At 36.4% G+C, this 21,450-nt stretch overlaps 1 protein-coding gene across 2 annotated transcripts in view; it reads right to left on the minus strand.

Moving 5' to 3' along the window:
• The window catches only part of EDA7 (embryo sac development arrest 7), a 140,271-nt gene that overhangs the window by 12,967 nt on the left and 105,854 nt on the right, over positions 1-21,450 (minus strand). For both annotated transcript variants that reach the window (XM_089807742.1, XM_089807743.1), the window contains 5 exons: positions 17,774-17,832; positions 17,485-17,605; positions 17,305-17,373; positions 12,891-12,943; positions 12,611-12,719 (listed from right to left, as the gene is read on the minus strand). In XM_089807742.1, the coding sequence (XP_089663868.1) occupies positions 12,611-12,719; positions 12,891-12,943; positions 17,305-17,373; positions 17,485-17,605; positions 17,774-17,832 (411 nt within the window). The remainder of the gene's footprint in view (positions 1-12,610; positions 12,720-12,890; positions 12,944-17,304; positions 17,374-17,484; positions 17,606-17,773; positions 17,833-21,450) is intronic.

Here is a 21,450-nt window from a genome sequence, read left to right on the forward strand (position 1 = left end):
AATGTAAAAGTATAAGACAAAAGTCCCAGGCAAGACTGGAGGGGTTCTTCTCCGTTCTTTCCTACTAGTGCCTGTTTGAATGGAAATACTTAATACTTATTTATTTTCTATATTATCCATATAATACAATGGCTTCGGCCATTTACCGATTTTTTTTTAAAAAGTACTAAAAATAAGAATATAAACAAATATATATATATATATATATATATATATATATAAGTGACCAAAATTATGGGAAATTTGAAGATTAAAACTAAACAAACCAAACAAATTGACCACAAAAGCAACGAAAAAAATCATCAAATCAAAGGAAGAATACAAGAACAAGAACCAAAGAGTATCGAAACACAACAATGTGCTGAAAGGGGACTAGGAAAGAGAGAGAAGAGACCATAGGAAAGCAATGAGAAGAGGGAAAGGCACAAAGGAGGCAATGAATTGAAGCGACAAGGGTAAATGGAAGGGAAAGAGAATAGGTTAGGTGTGGAGGGATTTGTTTCTAAGGACGATACAAGGGTTGCCATTAAGGACCCAAGGTCCCCCCTCATCGTGATTCAAGTTCGAAGAGTGGTAGCTAGTTTTAATGATTTCTTAGGTTTACCATTGAAAAAGTTACCTTCCTTAGACACGATATGCATGTCCACCAAAGATATGTGGTGCTTCGTGGTAGAGGAGTGGTTTGCCAAGTCAGAATTGAGGAGTTGATCATGCCCAATGAGTGCTATGCTCTTTGATTCTAGTGTTGAAATATGAGCTTGTCTCGCCAATGTAAGGGACACCACAAGACCATACAACTTCATAGACAACAAAGTCAAGAAAGATGTCTTTGGGATCTTTAAGGGAACGGGTTTGAAGTTTCCTAAAGGAGTAGGGCTTGAAGGCACAATGAAGACAGTTCTTCAGAAGGATCTTTGATATTTTCTCAGATAACTGTTCAATGTAGGGCAAGGTTAGAGGTGAAGAGGGTTTGGGAATTAAAGGAATCAAAGCTTTGTTTGGGAGAGAGTCCTTGATTTTGCTTACTCAAATAACCATTCAATTAAAAGAAATTACAAAGATGGTCAAGCTCTCGATTTATATATTTTCTATTTTACTTATATATATCAAATTTCATTACTATTTTTCTTATGTTTGTATGTGTAAATTTATATTTAAATATATACGTATAAAAACCTATGTTCCCCCATGGACGTGCCCTACCCCCCCCCCCCCCCCCTGCCCCCGCCCCCAAACACCAAGTTTCGAAAATAGGGACTTCTCAAGGACAGGGGGACGTGTATGGGATGTCCCCCTATCAGACCCACTTTGCTAGAAATCCGAGGAGACGTCTCAGAAACTCAGGGACAAGGGAGAGAAAAATGGGTAACGTGTGGTCGTCCCTAGGACAGTTAGGGACGCCATAGACATCCCTCGACTGTCCTGGGAACAACCGTTCATCCTCCTTGTTTTGCACAACAATAAACACCAAAAAAAAAACTTTTATATGGTTTTTTGGCATTGACTTGGATGCCTAGTGGGCCCCGCCTACCCAACAGCACCAAAAGGGAAAAAATGACCACTTTATGTTATTATTGACATTTGTTTTGGTTTGCATGTGAAGCTTGAGCTTATAGCAGTAGTTGGAGTTTTCATTTTGCAAGAAGAGGTGATTTGTTTAATTTCAAGAGCTTGTGTAGGCGTTTAAGTTTCCTCTATTGTGCACCAAGTACGTATGAAAATCTTTATGCTTCCATTTTCCATTTTTCTAAATAGATTTGCAACTTGAAAGAGTCTGAATTTTTTATTTGTTTTCATTGTTTCAGTTCATATTTTCATTGCAAATTAAAAGCTCATATTTTCATTGCATATTAAAATCTCAAAACAAAGCACAATGAGCAACAGTGGAAGAGCTAGTAGTGGTGGTGATGAGGAAACTATGGTTGGTGATGATATTGTTAGTAGTGGGACTAGGAAAGAAGATGATCCTAAAATTGATTTGTTTAAATGTCATTCCACCATCATTAAAGATTATGCAAAGGGTCCTTTCATTAGGAAAAAACCTCTTTTCCAATTTGTCACAGCTAGGCCACAAGATAAAAAGAATGCAAGAGGGTCTAGGGTGTGGGATTGTCATGATGATTTTAGGGACAGCTATGTAAGTGTGAAGTCACACTTTTATAGGCTGAAATGGGGGGGGGCAATTTTGACAGTGACATCGCCCACTAGACGCTTGCAATCATCTAGGCATATGACACCCACCATTGGTATCAGTGACAGCCCTACTGAGACTAGAGGGAAGAAGAAGATGGATAGTGTTGAGAAGGGCTCAGACGACAGTTTGTTTAATGCACAAGCTAAGGAAGCTTGTGAGGCATCCATTGGTATATTTTTTGTTGTTAATGGTATCCCATATAATGCAACCCATTCCACTTATTTTAAACAAAATGTGAAAGATAATTGAATATGAATCCCTCATTTGTACCCCCCAGTGAGCATAAGCTATGAACCACCATCCTAGATAATCAATACTCTAAAGTTGCTTTGTTGTTTGAGGATATGAAACGTACTTGGGTTAGGATGGGCTACTCTATTGTGATGGATGACCAATATCATTGTCACATCCTCTACTGGCTCTTATTTTTTGAAAGCCATAGATTGCTCAGGAAAGAGGAAGGATGCAGGGTTCCAGTTCACCATTTTAAGGGATGCCATAGAGGAGGTTGGGTCGGCAAATGTAGTGCAAGTGATCACAGGTTCTACACATGTGTGCAAATCAGCTGATTTGATGGTAGAGGTGCTTACAAGCACATCTTTTGGACTCTTTGTTGTGTTCATGCATTGAAGGACATAGGGAAGATTGAGTGGGTGACACAGATGGTGTTCAAAGCTAGAGAAGTCCAAATGTTTATATGCAACCACCACACCTCACTTGCTCTATTCAAGTCCTTCTCTAAAGAGTTCCTTAAATCATTCAAGACAAGGTATATCAATTTTAATTTTAGTTTACTTTTTTTTAAGTTTATTTTAATTTATAATTGTTACAAACTTACATGTGATGTGTTTAATATTTAACTTTATTTTTATTTATAATTGTCTCTATAGATATTGCACATACTTCCATCTTAATGGAGAGGATGATTGAGGTGCATGGGACCTTCTAACTGATGGTGGTGAATCCAAAGTGGGGACGATAGTCCAATTCTAAGTCCACTGAAGAAGTGATGTGGCAAAGGATCCTTAAAGACAATTGGTGGTCCACAATTAGGTAAGTTGCAGATTTTTTAATTAAATGTTAGCCTTTTGCTTTCTGATTTTCATACTAACTTAAAATTTCTAATTTGGATTTTAATTTTTGCTTGCATCTTGCAGATATATTTGCTCTGTCATAGCCCCCATTGTCATTAGACATGTTGATACTGACACTCCTAGTCTTGGAGAGATACATGAGATTTTTTACATGTTGGGGAAGATGAAGAAAATTGTGGCAACAAAGGATCCTACATTAGGGTTTTATGAGGAGCATATTAGGCCTATTCTAATGCGAATGTGGAAAATAATGAATACCCAGCTTCATATGGAAACCTTTGCTCTAAATCCTAAATGGTATGCAGAGTTGGGTGGAAGGGGCTTCCAATGTGATGATGCTAAGGTATTGTGTTACATCCCAAATTTTTTGATCTATTAAAATAATATTATAATCGTTGTAATGGTTTGTTAGAAACTCTTGGATATCATGATCTTGTGAAATGGAAGTTATAATTAACTGAATTGATTCATGTGTAGGTGACTTGTTTGTTGATTATTGTTATTTCAATTTAAAATAAATGCTTATATTTTTAGATAAAACTTGTGGCGATTAGCCGTTGTGACAATTATCAGTTATTGTGTTTTCTTGATATTTCAATTTAAATAGAGGAACATGTTATTATTGTGAAATATGTATTTTTGGTTGCAAGAGCAGACGAAGGAGGAGAAGCATTGCTAAACAGGATTCAAGGAATGAGGCACCAATTTAGTCCTCGTCAGACCATCACAAATGGGTTCTAACTACTTTGGTAAAAGATTTAACGGTTAGGCAACGGAGTATACCTTGGACAATCATGAGCTACTTGGTCAACTTTTTTAACAAGAGAAGTATTAAACATTTAATATCATGTAAAGAACTATTACCTCTCTTTTATTTTGAGACTGTGGAAGTGATCAACATTACAACTTTACATATATATATATATATATATATATATATATATATATATATATATATATATATATATATATTTATATAATGCCACCATGATACTTTGATAATATCTATAATTGCATTTACATGTATGTATACATATATATGTGCGTACCTAGAGAGAATATAATGATAAAAAAGGAATTATACACTCAAAATTACACGCACGTATAGATATATGTATATGCAGATACAACTATAGGTAGAATTCAATACCATGATGACATAACAAATATATATATATATATATATATATTTGTTTTAAACCATGAGAAAGTATAATATTTATGTCTTAATTTTGGCTTCATATCGATAAGCGCTGCCACCTTTCATATTGGCTTTATTTTAAAAATTTGAAAGTTTCTTATAACCAATATTGGCATTAATCGATTTTCATTCTTGTAACTGAAGCCATGGGAGACATTACTTACTCTCTCCACAGCAAGAGTGAAGCATTCAAAATCATTTCGTTCCTCATGCGATTTCTCTAAACTGAACTTCCCCTCTTTCCATTGCACCTTCTTTCCTGAGAACAACGTATTGGAGGATTATATTTAGATACCTCAATAGCAGCATCGGCTACGCTTGATAGTATTCTCGTGCTTGAGTTGTATTGCTAGATCATAGCATCAAATCCAAAGTTGAAATCATTCGAAAAATCTTATTTCTTACTTAGACATTACTTACTCTCTCCGCAGCAAGAGTGAAGCATTCAAAATCATTTCTTTCCTCATGCAATTTCTCTGAACCGAACTTCCCCTCTTTCCATTGCACCTTCTTTCTTGAGAACAACGTATTGGAGGATTATATTTAGATACCTCAATAGCAGCATTGGCTACGCTTGATAGTATTCTCGTGCTTGAGTCGTATTGCTAGATCATGGCATCAAATCCAAAGTTGAAATTATTCGACTAGTCTTATTTCTTACTTTATGTGTATGTCTCTTATGTTGCATTCTCTAAAATAAATTTTGCAAGGAATAACGAAACATTATGTTTAATGCATCCATTATTTGAAAAAGTATTGTAGCTGATACCAAGGCTCAAGAGTATGAAGAACTCTGAAAGAGCATCAGCTCTACCTTCCATTTTATGTAATCATTCTTACATGTCGAGTGCTAGTATAGACTCGCAGAGTCCAACCCAAAGAGATTCCTTTTGTCTATTGATCCATTACTTGTACAATGCTTAATGTTGAAAGATGGTATAAGAATATTTCGTTATATTTCACAAGAATATATCTGACTTATACAGTGGTATTATCCATATACAAGTTGAGATAAGAATCAGATTTGTGTTCATAAGTTCTGATTAAGAATACGTAGATATGGGCATATCTCCCAAATTGCACCCAAGATCAGCTAGGTAGAGTATAAATGGGTGAAGAGGAGAGGTATCCCTGTTAGAAATAAATTGAAAATCAATAACCAAAGAGCATGAATATCTAAAATAAAGGGAAAACTATTTAGTCCAAGTCAGGTCATGATTGTCCAAAGTATATTAAATTGTCAAGTCGAGCGGTGGTGATCGGCTTGTTTATTTGCCCATCTAAATCCTTGGCCAAGGTAGATTAGAGGCATGCTTGCCACGAATGATTACTAGAGGTTAGGAGTGTTAGCTGATAGAGGGAAGGTTGACAGAGGAATTTTTCAACCTTGTCTGCTGCTTAGTTGACACTCTAACACCAGAATGCTCGGATGGCAAGACTATGGTGCCCCAAGCCTAACCCGGGGTAGGGAGGGCCTTTCTTGCAAGAGATTGTGTGGGGATATGATAAGGTCTGTGGTTGGAAGGCCTTTCTTGTATGAGATTGTGTGGGGATATGATAAGGTCCGTGGTTGGAAGGTTAAGCCTATGTCAATGCTTCTCCTCTTCACTAGATGTCGAGGCTTGCACAACTCCTCAATAGTTATTTTAGTTCATGTATGAGTTCTCAATCCTTAACTTGTACTCACTATATGTTACTTGAAATGTATAATTGCAAGTATAGTTAAAATGATTTGTTTCTTTCAAAATGTAATCATAAAAGTTAGTTATGGAAGTTAAATTAGTTGTCTTTCATATGAAATGGATATAGTTGTTGCTTAAATTCTGATTATATCTTGTATAACAAAATTCAGTTAATAGCTTCATTTCTATATGATGTAATGGGTTTTCAATTAATTTATATCATTCCGTTATGATATTCGATTATAATCCTATAATATGTTCTTTATTTTCAGCTTAGTAAAAATAGTATGTTACATATTGGATGGCTTCAAAAGAGCCATTGATATGATGTTTTCAGTTGAAGAGGCCTCTAATCTTTGTGCACAATTCCTTGACTTCACAAAACTTGATGGCCCAAACTTGAGTAAGCCACAAGCAAGGTTGGATAGAGCTATTTTGGCACAAAGAGATCCTATTGGATTGTATACCTAGCATGGGAGAGATACACCAAAGTTGAAAGTACTTGCCACTCGCCTCCTTTCACATGAGGCTAGTTCCTCAGCTACAGAGAGAAGTTGGTCCACTTTGTTAAGAGGAATAGACTTACCTCTAAACAAGTAGTGAAGCTAGTAGGAGTGCATCGTGCCCTTTGAGTTGTGGATCGTCAAACTCCAAAGTATAGGCAAATTCCAACTTTGTGGTGGGATGTTGAGCCAAAGGATGTGACCCAGATAGATGAGTATGAGACAGCACCTGGATTGGTTGGGGTTCCATTGGATGAGACTACACTTCCTGTTGAGCATGCTAGTGAGCATGAGAACTCTTATTTTGATCCCATGGTGGCAGAAGAAGAATAGGAGCAGCAGTTTGCTACGTTTTTCTTCAGGCTCTTCAGCCCGAGTATGTGACCCAGATAGAAGAAGAGGTCACTCAAAACAACTGGAAGCTAACAAAAGTGAACAGTATTCTAAGGAGCAAGTGCAAAAACAACAATTTAATTTGGAAAAAGGGGAGTATGAGATCATCCTACTAAGGAAGGAATTAAGAGAGATAAAGGCATCAGTCGGGGACACGATGAGTGGAGATGATAAGGGCGGAGATAAGGATCCATAGATGAAAGAAATCCAATCTGCTATGGCTAGCATGGAGCTAAAAGAGAACCAAGGGAACATATTGAAGAGGTTAGGTAATGGGCACAAATAGTGAAGGAACTAGCAAACACACCAAGTGACGTCATAGAGAAGTAGGTAAAGAGACATATCAAGGAAGAAAAAGATAGAAGTGAGAAGGCAACAAACCTTATCATCAAAGGGCTGAGAGATTACAGTGAACACGAAAAAACAAAAGAATTAATAAAAGACTTTCTTAGAGACTGATTGGACCCAATGGGAAAAAGTTAAAGCTGCAAGAGATCATGGAAAATGGGCGTGGCTGCAAAATGGAAAAGCCCAAATTAGTTTCAAAATTAAACATGATAAATAGGAACTCGAGCAAACCAAAGACCACTGAGGTGTAGTTAGTTGGAATTGTAGGGGTTACCCTTCGAGAAGAGGACCTAGGTTAGGGCCCATAGCTAGAGACAACGACATTATTTTGCTTTCAGAGACACATGAACATGAGGGGTGTAATGTTCCGAAGTTTGAAGGGTACAAGAAAGTATTAGTGTGGAATGAGAAGATGGATAATGGCAAGGGACGTGGAGGCATTACATTCTAATTAAGGAATTTGGGGTAGATTTATAAGTATTAAGAAAGAGGACATTAACAAAAAGTACACATGGTTGAAAATAATGGATAACCAGGTATCTATAAAGGTGACAGCCTGCTACTTTGCTCCTAAAGGCTCAAAAATTTATAAGAAGAATCTTGATTGGGAAGATCATTTTGTGTCGCTCAAAAAGGACATTTCAGCCTATAGCTCTTTAGGGGAAATTTTGATTATAGGTGACATTAAAGCTAGAACAGCAAACAATCAAACTCTTAGTCTCAAAAGGAGTCACAAAGAAGACAGTAACCCATTATGACTGGAGGAAGAGGGAACTCAGTATTGGGAAAGGTCTTCACAAGATAACAAAGGCAAGGTCAACCACTTTGGGAATTTGCAATGCTATGGAAAAATGGCCTGATTCAGGCAACATCACGTTTAAAACCTACAATGGGAAAAGTGTGGTAGATTACGTCATATATGCTCTCAAGGCTATACCACAAAGATTACTAATTTTGAGATAGGAGAATGTCCCATTGGGCTTATTTCTGACCATAACCCAATTTTATTGAAGCTGGCCACTCACCAAAAGAGAAGGGGACCTGCAGTGGGGAGAGTTTTAATCACAGAGGAAAATCATAATATTTTCAAATGGAATCTTAACCAGCTGTCTAATAATCAAGGAAATCATTTCCATCCTTCAAAACAACATCTTGTAAACAATGGTAATGTTGTTGTTATTATCAACAAAGCTCTGGAAGAACGTAAAAAATCTAAGATCAAAAGAGTCACTAAGAATACTTTCCTGAGTAACTTGCAGTTTGATGATGACTGCAAGAGGGCTAAAAAAGGTATTAGAGGAAAAATGAACAAAGAAAACAAAAAAGAGTATGGCAGAATGTTAAAGTGTAAGGAGGAGCAATACGTAATCTTGAGAAGGCTTGAGTTGATTAGCCTTGGGAAAAACAGCCCAAGAAGTTCTGGAAAGAACTTCAGCAAAAAAAGAAGCAAATAGAGAACAATATCATAGGGGCTCAGTGGCTGGAGTATGCCAAGTTATTCTATGAACGTAAATTGGGGAACATAGCACCACAGTAGCTAAGTCTACAGGTAACCTTTTCAGCAACGACGATATTATACAAGGCATTAGGAGGTTAGCAGCAGGCAAAGCTCAAGATATTAACAGGCTACAGGCAGGCTGCAGAATATTTAAAATGGGGAGCTGATATTCTAACACCTCATATCAGAAGAATCTTCAACAAGGTCAATAAAGAGGGTTTCCCTATAAATTGGACCACTAGTGTGGTGATTTCTCTACACAAAAGTGGAGACATAAACAACCTTCAAATTCCCTGACCATTATGATTAACCCACTTCTTGGCAAGCTATTCGGCAACATGGTGGAGCAGAAAATCAGTAAATGGGCTGAAATGGAAGAAAAAATAGAAAAGGGGCAGGCAAGCTTTAGACCAAAGCATTCCACTATAGATCACAAGGTTACTCTAAAATACTTTGTTGAAAAAATATGGGACACTCAGGGCTGAGGCATTTTGCTGTTTTGAGGACATCAAAATAGCATTTGATACAGAGCCATGTAACAAACTATGGGACATGATGGAAGAGATGGAAATCCCTAAGGAATTTAGGACTGCAATTCATAGATTGTATGAGCATGTTAAGGCTAAAATCAGATACACGGATGGGCTGTCCGAGACTCCGAGTGTTTTGGCAATGATATTGGGGTCAAACAAGGAGGCCAGTTATCTCCAACCCTATTTTGGCTTTACATTGATAAGTTAGAAGAACGATTAAGTAGGGCCAGCAGTGAGGGGGTGCAGCTAGCTAACCATGTAATTAGGTTACTTTTATATGCGGACTATCTTATCATAATTGCTAAGTAAGCCAATGGTTTGAGAAAACACTTCAAGGAATTAGAAAGCTTTTGCCAGGAGGTGGGAATGCAAGTGAACACTAGTAAAACCAAAGTTATGATCTTTTCGTTTAAGAGAAATAGGAGGTTGTCAACAACATTTCTCCTTGAGGGTAATCCTCTAGAGATAGTGAGCGAATACAAGTATTTAGGAATTGGTTTTCAAAACAAGCTCAGTTGGGAAACGTGCAGATCAAAAATGATCCAAGGAGGATGGAAGGCACTGTATTGTTTGTCGCATAAGTGTAGGAATGCAGAATTATGGGATTGGATGACCAAGAAAACGATCTTTGGTCTACTTGTCACCCCGGTGATCTTGTATGGGTGCGAAATTTGGGGCAGCAGTGTGTCAGATCAGAAATGGAGACAAGTTGAAGGAATTCAAAAGCACTTGATTATGAGAAGCCTCAAATTCAAAACTATTGTGCCTTACGAGATCTTATTGGTGGAGGCTAGTTCTTTCCCGTTAGAGGCCTTTGCTTTGGTTTGGTTGATAAGTTACTTAAAGAAAACTCAAAATATGGGAAGTCATCGCTGGCCTAAGTTAGTCAGGGAGGAAAAGCTCAATAGGAAAAAAAGAACATGGATGAAGCAAAACGAAAAATGGATGAAAAAGTGGGATGTTAACATTCATATGTGCCCAGATAGTAATGAAGAAATAAAAAAGTATGTGCATGAAAAAATTCGCAACATCATGTGAACAAGGGGAGAAAAAAATCTTATTATATCAAGGAGTTTAATCCAGCTACTAGTCACGACGAAAAAGCGTATATCTAGGCTACTATTAAATGTAAACCAAAAATGCTCATAGCCCAACTTAGAACTAGCTCTCATCAACTGAGGTGTGACACAGGTAGATGGCGGGTGCCTAAAGAGGAATGGGAGGACACGACATGCTTATTATGTGATAGGGAGGAGGTGGAGATAGAGCATCACCTTGTTATAGAGTGTCCAGCGTACAGGGACATCAGAGCTAGGTAAGCGGAGATTTTAGAAAGCGGCAACCTAAACTACTTATTTGAAGAACAATTGGGCAAAACAACAAACCTGATTATTAAAATCCATCGGCGAAGAGAGGAGTTATTCAAAAAGTTACAGCTTAATTAAGTATTTCCCCCTTTTTAGGGGTGTGTGTTGATTGCGCATCCCATAGGCTATTGTGGCCTCATGGACGTTAATAAAATCTTTCATTCATTCATTCATTTTTTGTTTTTATGTTGAACTTGAACATGATGATGAAACTTTATGGCAGCAATCTAGCCATTAAGCATATTTAGATTTCCATATTTCTATGCTATTGTTCACTGCTTAACTTATATTTTTGTTCACATACTGATATGCATATTGACAATTGAGTACTGAATCGGTTATTATTTCCTAGATGGCATTCAAATGGTGTATGTTAAGGCTCTATAATGTTCAAGTGACATGCTTTCTGCTTAGTTTCATATGAATGACATGTATATTTGCAAATGTCAATGTATATTTTAAATTTTCCCTGTATATATATAGTCGTCCCCATTTAGCCGTCCCAAAAACCTGTCCCGTCATCCCCATCTTGGAAACTTGGGGGAACATAGATGATACTACATCATGATCAATGATTAAATTATTGTCTGAGTTATCGATTCTAGTCTCCACTCCCAGCTCCATCATTTTAATTGAAATTCTTATATGACAAGAGATCCAAATAACTAGTAGCTATTTAGGAGTGGTGACCCTAATGGATTTATGGGGAAACAATGATAAGCTACTGAAGGTATTAAATGTGAGATAAACCCAATTATTGAAAAGATGAAGCAAAAAAAAAAAATTAGAAAATGAAGTTTTTCAAGTTCAAACTTGGCCTGGGCATGTTTGACAACAAACCGAGGGTCTGAGCTCAAGACTCGCAAGTCCAAGATTAAGACTTGGCAAGGTTTTGCACAAGACTCAGTCTAGTACTTGGCCTCACATGCCACGACTTGGCCCACAAGTCCTCGGCAAGTTAACTCCAGCGGCCTGGGACTCATAAGTCCCATGAGTCCTGCTGAGTACTGAGCAAGTCCTCAGACAAGGATTCCATCCTTGTACATTTCTTGTTCCACTAAGTGCTTGCAAGTTTTAACATAAACTTGTCAAGGATCACCTCTCTCTTCTTCAGTAATTCAAATGCTTGAAATATGTTTGTTAATTCCTTTTCCACACTTTCTAGTTTTGTTCATTTTATTTATTACTGTCACATTGGATCTTATATTGCTGTTTGGCAGCACTTCAGACAAAAAGCTGTGATTGTATCTTTTTCCCAAAGCTACTTCAAACAATGTCATGGACTCTGAAAACCTGACACCTCTTACATTGTTGCTTGACAGTTTTAACAACTCTTGCTTTCTTTTATATTTGCTCATCACTTGAGCTAGCAGAAGTATATTTTGTTTCCCTAATTCATAATAACGTGAATTAATCTTACTCCAGCTTTATTCTCGCATATCTAGATTAAGTTTCTTTTCCATTTTCAAATTGGCAGATATTAAAAGAAAATACACATAATTATGAAATGATTATTAAATGAAGAAATGATTACAATTTTTCTCAAATTATTTCCTCTATAGAGTTAAATAATAAGAAAATAACATAAACTTCCCTTTTGATAATATGAGCTAAGGGGCAACACAAATTTCTCTTTCCATGAAGACAGTATTGAATTCTAAGGCCTGAATAACTTGATGATGTTCGTGTTTGCATGAAACCAGATTCACAAAAATTTCATTTTAAATTTTTTGTTTAACATGTATTGATTAATTCCAGAGTTATTTTCACGATGAAAAAAATTTAAAGAATCCTTACCGTCTCTGGATCCCAAACCCTGACCACTCGATTATCAGCAGTGATCATTTTTGGTCTAGTGGAATTTAAAGTCTCATGCCACTTGATATCCAAAATAGGACTACCATACCTGTAAATCATAGCAAAAAGATAAAGATGGAAAACTAATGTCTATAAATGTCAATGTATTGAAAAAGCAATCAACTTGTATATATAGTTTTATCTACACTTCATTTTTACAAATTACAATTTACATCATCTGAAAGTGCATCCCTTATGAATGCAATAAGAAAACACCTACATGTGATCTTTAACTCGAAGAGGACGTGATGAACGCAAGTCATATATCACGACCTGCACAGACATTGGCTATTTTTACATATCAAATTACATAATTAACCTCAATTTGTCATCAGAAAAGTAACATATCCAGAAAATATTTTTTATCAAAATGCGTGATCCTATCATTTTCTAACAACAAAACCTCAAGTTGTAGAAAATCGACAATGACCTCACCACACACTAATATAAACATGGCACAAAATTGTAGAACATCATATAGACTTTATTAAATCCCTGTTAGCATGTCTTCTGCATGGTTGCTTCTCAAAGCATATTAGAATAATTCCTGTACTGACACTAAAAAGATGAAAATTAACATTGTCCATTATTTTTCATATCTTAGCAATGAAACTAGATTCATTATGTCCTGGAGTTCACCCTTTGGGAAAATGGACTAGAAAAAGCAATTCTGGGATGTTATTGATTTGTTTCTTCATATTCCGGCAGTAGCAGATAACAACTTTTCATTGCAATCTTTGACAATTGCCCCTAATACTGGGCTACCTTTTGCTTCCCTCTCAAATTTGAGCTTCACATGTCCCCGTGGAGGCAGAATCCGAGAAGTCTGTCTTTTAACCACAAACCTACACACTCTCTAGAGCTAATGGAATATTATAATATTTCATGGGGGAAGGTTGAAGATCATTCAGTTAATGCAAAGTTTTGTAACCCTCCTTTTCAGCACCACTTGACATTCAAAGGTCTCTATTTAAGTGACCTAGACAGGTGTAGTATCAGTAAAGGTTTGGTCTTAATAACTATGGTATCTTCAGGTTGTGAGATTGATCTGAGTAAAAGTACATTTCAACATCTTTAATTTTGCTGATCTTGGCCCAGTTGGAGTGATAAGGTAACCTCTGTTTGAATCTTTTTTAGTGTATCTAGCTCCTCAGCATTGCTTTTTTGTTGTATTTCACTGCTTACTAATTTCTTTGTTGGTGTTGGAATCTTCACAAATACGAGGACCTGTGCATATGTTGTTGAATTCCAAAACTTCCAGCTTAAAGGCCCCTTCATTACATCATTAGGAAAACTTACGCGTGAACAATGCCGCACTACAGTATTTATGCTTGATTCTGATTGCAACTTTCATCTCTATCCTTGGGCATCACTATTATCAGGTTCCTCTTGCAACTATTATTAGTTAGCATTGTAATTTTAGGCATATAATTTTGCTGTTGTAAGTGATAATTCAGAATCAAATTTTGGTATTGCTGTAGTCATTATTATAAGCCCATTTGTCTTGCCAAACTCATAGCAACATTGTACATGGCAATGAATTCAATAAAGAAAATATATGTTGCATACCATTTGTTTCACGAAATGTCCATCTAATAGCATATATGATCAGCATAATAGTTGTATGCCAATTGTTTGTCAAAATGTCAGTTGGCTGTAGCTATGCATTCCATATCTAGTTTCCATGTATATGCATTAAAAAAATACCAAAAAAACTACACTTGCATATTAGTTCATTGTAAGAGGCATTGTAATATCATTTGCAAACATTCTAAATTTCTTAGCATCATTCAAATTATATCAAACAATCTAAAACACAAAAATCAGAAAAGAGAAAGGCAGCATACAAGTCTTTGACAATATTCCTTGAGTTAAAATCAGTCAGTTTGGGCAAGGGTTATTACACTAGTAACTATAAAAAAGAATTGCCGCCTCCAAGTACCCCCATCTCCTATTTTTGAAAAATAGTTGTACCGGTATTGGAGATCTTCAAGTCTCACCGTCTCCCGGTAACCTAGGTGCAAACACACACAAAAATGAGTAGACAACAAAAACTGATAGGGAAAATCAAAAAATGATGAAAAACTCTAGAAAGATGGGAAGAATTGCCTCCTCATGCCACTATCTTCTTGACCTGTTGCAAAGGTTTATTTGCTGCTTGAGGCATACATGGACATCTCTTGCACATATAACATGTCCACACTCATAACATCTTATAAAATCTTAGTACTACTCGCATTACTTATTAGTTGCATTTAAACTCCCCTAAGATTCTTGCAAAAGTACAATTCAACCAATACCACTAATATAATATAACAATGGCCTCTTTTGGAAGTTTTATAGCATAAAACTTACAAGGGAATTTTGAAGAGGAGACCAAGCATCTCCAATACTTGAAAAAACAGAAATCCAAATGTCTCAACTTTCATTAATTCACAGGCTCTGCTATTTTGTGAATCTTTGACAGTTTCAGCCCCAACATAAGTTGTGCCTCGTGACATTTCAAGCCAAAATCAAATTAATAAGACTATCCTACCACATGAAGAGGAAATGACTTCCAAATACAAACAACAAATGAAATGGTTATTTGTTTATGAGTGCATAACTTTTAAAGAGGATTCAAGTATATAAAAGTATTCCACTTTAGATATCCTTCTTATTCATTTAAGGATGCTTTGTTACCTCATTAAATCTTAAGAGCTCTTCAAAATGGGCAAGTCTCCATGAGAACCATTAAGTGAATATGTTAGCCAATTTCACTAATCGGTTCATTTAAATCACACATCCCCAATTAGGATGAGGAAACAACTCCCTCACCTTGTCTATTGGATACCACTTGGTCATCCCTTGCAGATCAACCTGTCATGCCCCCTGAAACTACTACCCCACCTTTCCATTTGCTCGTTGTCTTGGTCAGCAGCTAGACTAAGAGAAGCCTCACATTCAAAACTCCACTTACCTCTCAAAAAAAAGTGAAGCAAATTTATCACCAGTATTTATCCACCTCTTTGCTTGATGTGCACTTACTAGGAGATCTCCCATTGATGATGAAGTCATTTCCATCTTCAATCAACCCACATAAATTGTCCCTTCTCCAATAAATAGCTTCTCTATGATACATGTATGGGCTCCAAACATTGTACATATTCTTCAAGAGTTACCAGATCTACAATATCCCCGTCAAAGAAAAGCTGATTAACCACAAACTTAACTTTGGATTTTTAGTAATAGACAATTTGATACTTATTTTACACAACCCAACTCATCTAGTTTGGGGTGCGGACATGTTTAAATCCACAGTTGTCCACTAAATCAAAAAAAATGAATAGCTTGAGAACAAACTGAAGAAATGAGTTAATATTGTCCTCTTGATCTAATTTTGACATTAAAATGTTTGGCACTAAAATATGATCCAGAAAATGAACTGAAAAACAGGGGCAGCTTGAACATAACAGAATAAAAAATACAAGCATGTAGAGCTGGTAGAACAACCAGATGCAACAGGTAGTAGCCTTTGAATTGCCGTGTTTGTTCTGCCTGTATCTAGCAGATCTGTTCTGTCTGATTTGGTAGTTTTTCCACAATACAAAAATAGTCCAGGAATAGTTTTAAACAATGTCTTGTCCGCTTCTTTGGCTTTAACATCTTCATTTCAAGCATGTTTTGTGACAAATGCAATAGTACATCCTTGGGGGTCATCGTGTAACAATCTTGAAGCAATATAGTCGAGTCTAGCCGAAGTTGACTACAGACTATCAACTATTTTTTCTTAGTTGAGTTCACAGGGAATTAGAATAGTGTGTAAATAAGCAAATTGTAGACAATTAACAATGTCAGAATAGCTCAGTTGTGGAGAATGTTGTCAATAATGACCTTAAGAAGGTATTAAGCTTCTATCTCCTGCAAAATAGAGGTTAATGTAGACAAATTGCCTTAATCTTCTGGAGTTCCTCTCCACATTGGGCTCTCTGAGGAAAATAGGCAGATAAAGCAAAATGCTTTAATCTCATGTTTGAGCTCAGTCTCTTGTAATATTTCAGTTCTTATTTTATTCAATGCATGACACAAGTATTGCTAACCAGTTTCTGAAAACAACCCATTTTCACAAAATCTCTCCTGTTCTTTTTTTCAGGAAAAAAAAAGTGGAATCTTCAAGTTTATTAGCCAGTTTCAAAGTGAACAAGTTAATATTAGCTTTGGTAAATTGGTAAATATAATATCTACACCAATTATCCATCAAGAGATTTTATATAGTCAAAAGATGTTAGTCCTATATAGCTACATTACATATGAACCCAGACCAGTGCAGTTATTATCTCTTCTATCATTCATCTCCTATGTCACTTCTACCTAATAATTTTATCAAATTCATAGGATTTAATCAGTGGTTGTACATTGAATGTACTGTTGAGAGCCCGTCAGTTATGTAAGTATTAAAACACAATCACTAAATAATATCAAACCTCGAATGCCAGATCTCAAAGCTGTGTCACTTTTGAATATTGTTTATTCATTTACGAATACATTGATGATCTTCTATTACAGAGGAAATAAATAAAAATTTATCTGTATAATGCCCCTCAATGAGCATAAAAACAACCTAAACTGGGTGATAGCCAATAATTTTGACTTGCCTGTCCTGAACTAGTTCCAACTGCAACATGCAATCCTTCTGTTTGATCAAATCGTATTGCTGTGACTTCCTGAATGTATCAATCAGTTTATGAATGAAATGAATAGATGATAAGATATATATTTGCAATAGTTTCTGGCAAAACGAAAAATACTACAAGAGAATAATATATTAGTGATACCTGCTCAGAATCTCCTGGTGATGCAACAATATTAATTCTCCCAACAGCAGCTTTCTGTCTGAGGTCAAAGCATTCTAAAGCACCATCTTCTCCACCACACGCCACCAATCCATGAACTGGGCTGACATTTTTAACATATTGCACAAAACTGATAAATGTCTTGCCAAAAACTATAATAAATTAGAAGTGTAAAAATGACACTTAACATAAAGCTCTTAGCTCAGCTATAAATCAAAACAAAATCCATTCTAGTGATAAGCAAAGATTATTGATTCAACTCCTTACAGACCTTCGGCAAATCACATTGATTGCAGGAGAATGGGTGTTTAGAGGAGCAAGAAAACGGCCCTACAACAACAATTCACATGAAATCATGTCTTGGGGATTAGTTGCTAGGAACTTCATCTGTAATAAGAGAAAAAAATTGAAAACCAAGTGTTGCAAAATTCCATGTACATGCTATTGTTATAGTATTACTAATTTTACTAATTGGAAAATTGATGTTTGCAATGAAAGGAGTTGAAAAGCATTATATGCTTTAGTGACTAAAGTCCATAAAAAAAACTAACATGCTTAACATCCTCCAAAGCATGGAAATACCTAATCCATGCAACTTCAAAGGTTTGCCTTCTCTATAAACTAGGAAGACTGCCTAAACAAACTCAGCTAAGACCATTGATGAGTATTAAAAATTTAAAATACATCCCTAGCTAAAGGAAGGACCTCGCAAGTACCTACTGAGGCGAGAACTTGAGAAGCCTGGCCAACCCACACTTAACGAATCAAGAGCCTTGCCTAAGAGTGGTGGCATCTTACTATTAGGAGCCTTACCTACGAGTGGCTTAACAGACCAGCAACCTTTGCAGGCAGGCAGCCTTGTGACTTGCATATCAAACCAGGACTCACTGACCTCATGAATCGGATCAGGACTGCCATCGGACCAGCAACCTACCCCTCATCGTCTTTCTCTTATTTGGACATGAGGAGACCAACCCCGTAGGTCCTATCTTGGCCTTGTATATGTTATTTGAAAGAAAGGATTGGCACTTGCTGGCTAATGAATATTTGAATTTGTTGGTTTCCTGCAATCGGAGTGGCCTCAGCGGTGTAAGCAACTGGTCCCTACAATTCTATGGGCAGAACCCTTCGGACTAACTTGGAGCATTAGCGAGGAAAGCCCTAGCTGCTAGATTGCTTGGTTCAATGGCGTCAGCTTGGCAGGTTTCCAAAAAAGTCAGCAGGAGTTCGAGAAGAGATTAAACACACAACAAATTTTCCACACCTGCAAACTGCAAGCTAAAAATGCAGCTCCAGGCCTTCTTCATCTTTGTTCAACCATCACAAATATTAGATTTCAGCCCCCAGATATTGCTCCCAGTTCTATAAGAGATGCTGTTTCCTTAATGCCTGGCCTGATTCTTGAAATCCCAGTTGTGATTCAGAAATCTTTTAAGAGGAGAAAGGGTTTCAGAATATTTGTGTACAAAGAAAGAAACAATTGCTGAAAGATTCTGCTTCAATGTTACTTGGAACAGGGAAAGCAAGAAGATATAGTTTACTATATTAGCTACTATATATGATAATGTTACAGCAATACATACAGCATCCACGTAAAGATGTTGAAACTTAAAAATGCAATAAGCAATGGTCACACACTTTCAGTAGTAGTCAGAATAGTTAACTAGATAATAAATAGGTCCATTACGGTGTGAGAGCTTTGGATGCATTCTACCAAGATACCCATTTGGTTTTGAAGATTATGGCTATAACTCCAAATAAGGGGGTTGCTCGAAATTCCTCATTACTGGTCTTGGATGAAATGTTGTGCAGGCTCAAAGATTTGCAGAAGCTATTGAAGGAAATAGTTTCATAGCTTGGAGAAGGCAGTTGAGTAGAAGGTTCTGATTGAATTGATAAAAATGGCATGCAGGTGGTATTAATTGTGAAGGTGAACACTGGGATTCTCCTTCAGTTAGTATGGGGATAAGAAATGGTGGCATTCAGAAACTCACTTAAGGTGCTTTGTATGGTTGGGATCTAGTGCATTTCTTAGGTCATTACAGTGTTTTATGGTTTCATAAGGTTTCTTTTTCATTGATTGACATGGTGCAAAGGAATGGTTTCTATTTCTAATAAAGTGTTTGTCTATGGAGGTTACCTATACTGCTACACCTGTATATGGACTGTTAATGCCATAGTTTAAAATATTGTTGTAGGCATCTTATTGCCAAGGGGGGGAAAACGACAAAATATTGGAGATAAATTGGCAACTTATCAGAAAAATATTGGGAACTTATAAAATCGCTTAAATTTAATTAGAAATACATTTTTGTTATGTAAAATGCAATGAAGAGATGCATCCAACAAGTCAATAAATGAGTAAAGAAAACAAACAAGCTGAGTTTAGATATATTTAAATGCAAATAGGGTACAAAATGGAATCGTCATGTGGAATGCTTATAGTTTGTTTCAGAGTTTAGAATATCAAGCTATGGCTACCAGCTATAAGCATTCCACATGAGGATGTCATTATGTAAAACTATAAGTAAATGCAAGTACAACATCAAAATGGTTTGCATCTTCAACTTCTCCTTCCAACAGCTCTAGTAATAACTATTGGAGGGGTAGGTCTAGTCTTAGAAGTCCATTGTCCCAGTGTGTCCTCCCTCTACACAGCTAGTTGTGACTCGACTTATATTATCAAACACAACAACAAGCATTTTCTACTGACTACATCATCCCCCAATTCCCAAAAGAATATCTAAACAATATCTATACTGATTCTTCTACACAAATCTAAGCTCACATAGCTTAACCTGTTATATGCCAACTTCGTAGTGCCAACAATCATCCTGCGATATACAAAATCTTTATCTGTCATGATCACATAAACATATGTTGTCATCAATGACAAAACCTGTCATCGATACAACACAAACTACTGATCCAAGTGCCAACCAAACCTCTATTTCTAACAATCTCCCCCTTTGGCATTGATGGTGACATATTGTGAAAAACCATCAATCCAAAAGTAACCTGTTAAACATTTAATACAATTTTCTTAATATCCTCAACATATACAACCTTTAGAACTCTGATACAATATCCTCGACATATGCAACCTTTCCTTGTTGCTACTACTCCCCCTTTGGCTAGGTTTTTCACTTGTTCTCCCCACCTTGACATTAATGGAAAAGTTGCCAATATGCCAAACAACTTTTCTTCTGCAATACTCTCCCTTTGATGAACATCTCCATCAAAGTATCTGCATTGGATTAAGCCAATCTGCAACCAAAAACATGTCAAGTGCCAACAAACACTATTATTCCGGAAACATTACATAAGGACTCTAGGAAATAGCTCTTCTCACTGCGACCACTCCCCTAAGGAGCAATACTGAGCATCACACTTAGATGAATGAATACTCCTTTGAATATACTGGACTAATGCAAATCTACATCAGTTACTATGTACAAGATGGGCCCATCACCCCAAGCATACCTCTAAAATACTCAAAGGTGTCTTTAGCCAATGGTTTAGTGAATATATCTAATATCTCTTCTTTAGCACTCATACTCCAATTTGATTTTTTTCTTAGTGACCTCTCTGAAAATGATACTTAATTGCAATGTGTTTTGTCTTTGAATGTAAAACAGGATTCTTAGACATACCAATTATACTTGTATTCTCACAATGTATAATAGTAGGCTTAGAAAATGTAACACCAATATCCTTTGGCATTTGTTTCATCCACGTTATCTGATTACAATTGTTTGCTGCTACAACATATTTTGCTTTTGTTGTAGATTGAGAAATACAATCTTGTCTCTTACTTAACCAAGATATTAACCTTCCTCCAATGAAAAACTCTCCTCCACTTGTTCTCTTCTTGTCATCTACATTTGTTGCCCAATCAGCATCAATATTGGCACTCAAAGTGAAATCATTAGGTATGTCATACCATAA

Source organism: Cupressus sempervirens, chromosome 10 (assembly GCF_028749045.1).
Source record: "Cupressus sempervirens isolate cs-2001-9-10 chromosome 10, ASM2874904v1, whole genome shotgun sequence".
NCBI classification, from domain to species: Eukaryota; Viridiplantae; Streptophyta; class Pinopsida; order Cupressales; family Cupressaceae; genus Cupressus; species Cupressus sempervirens.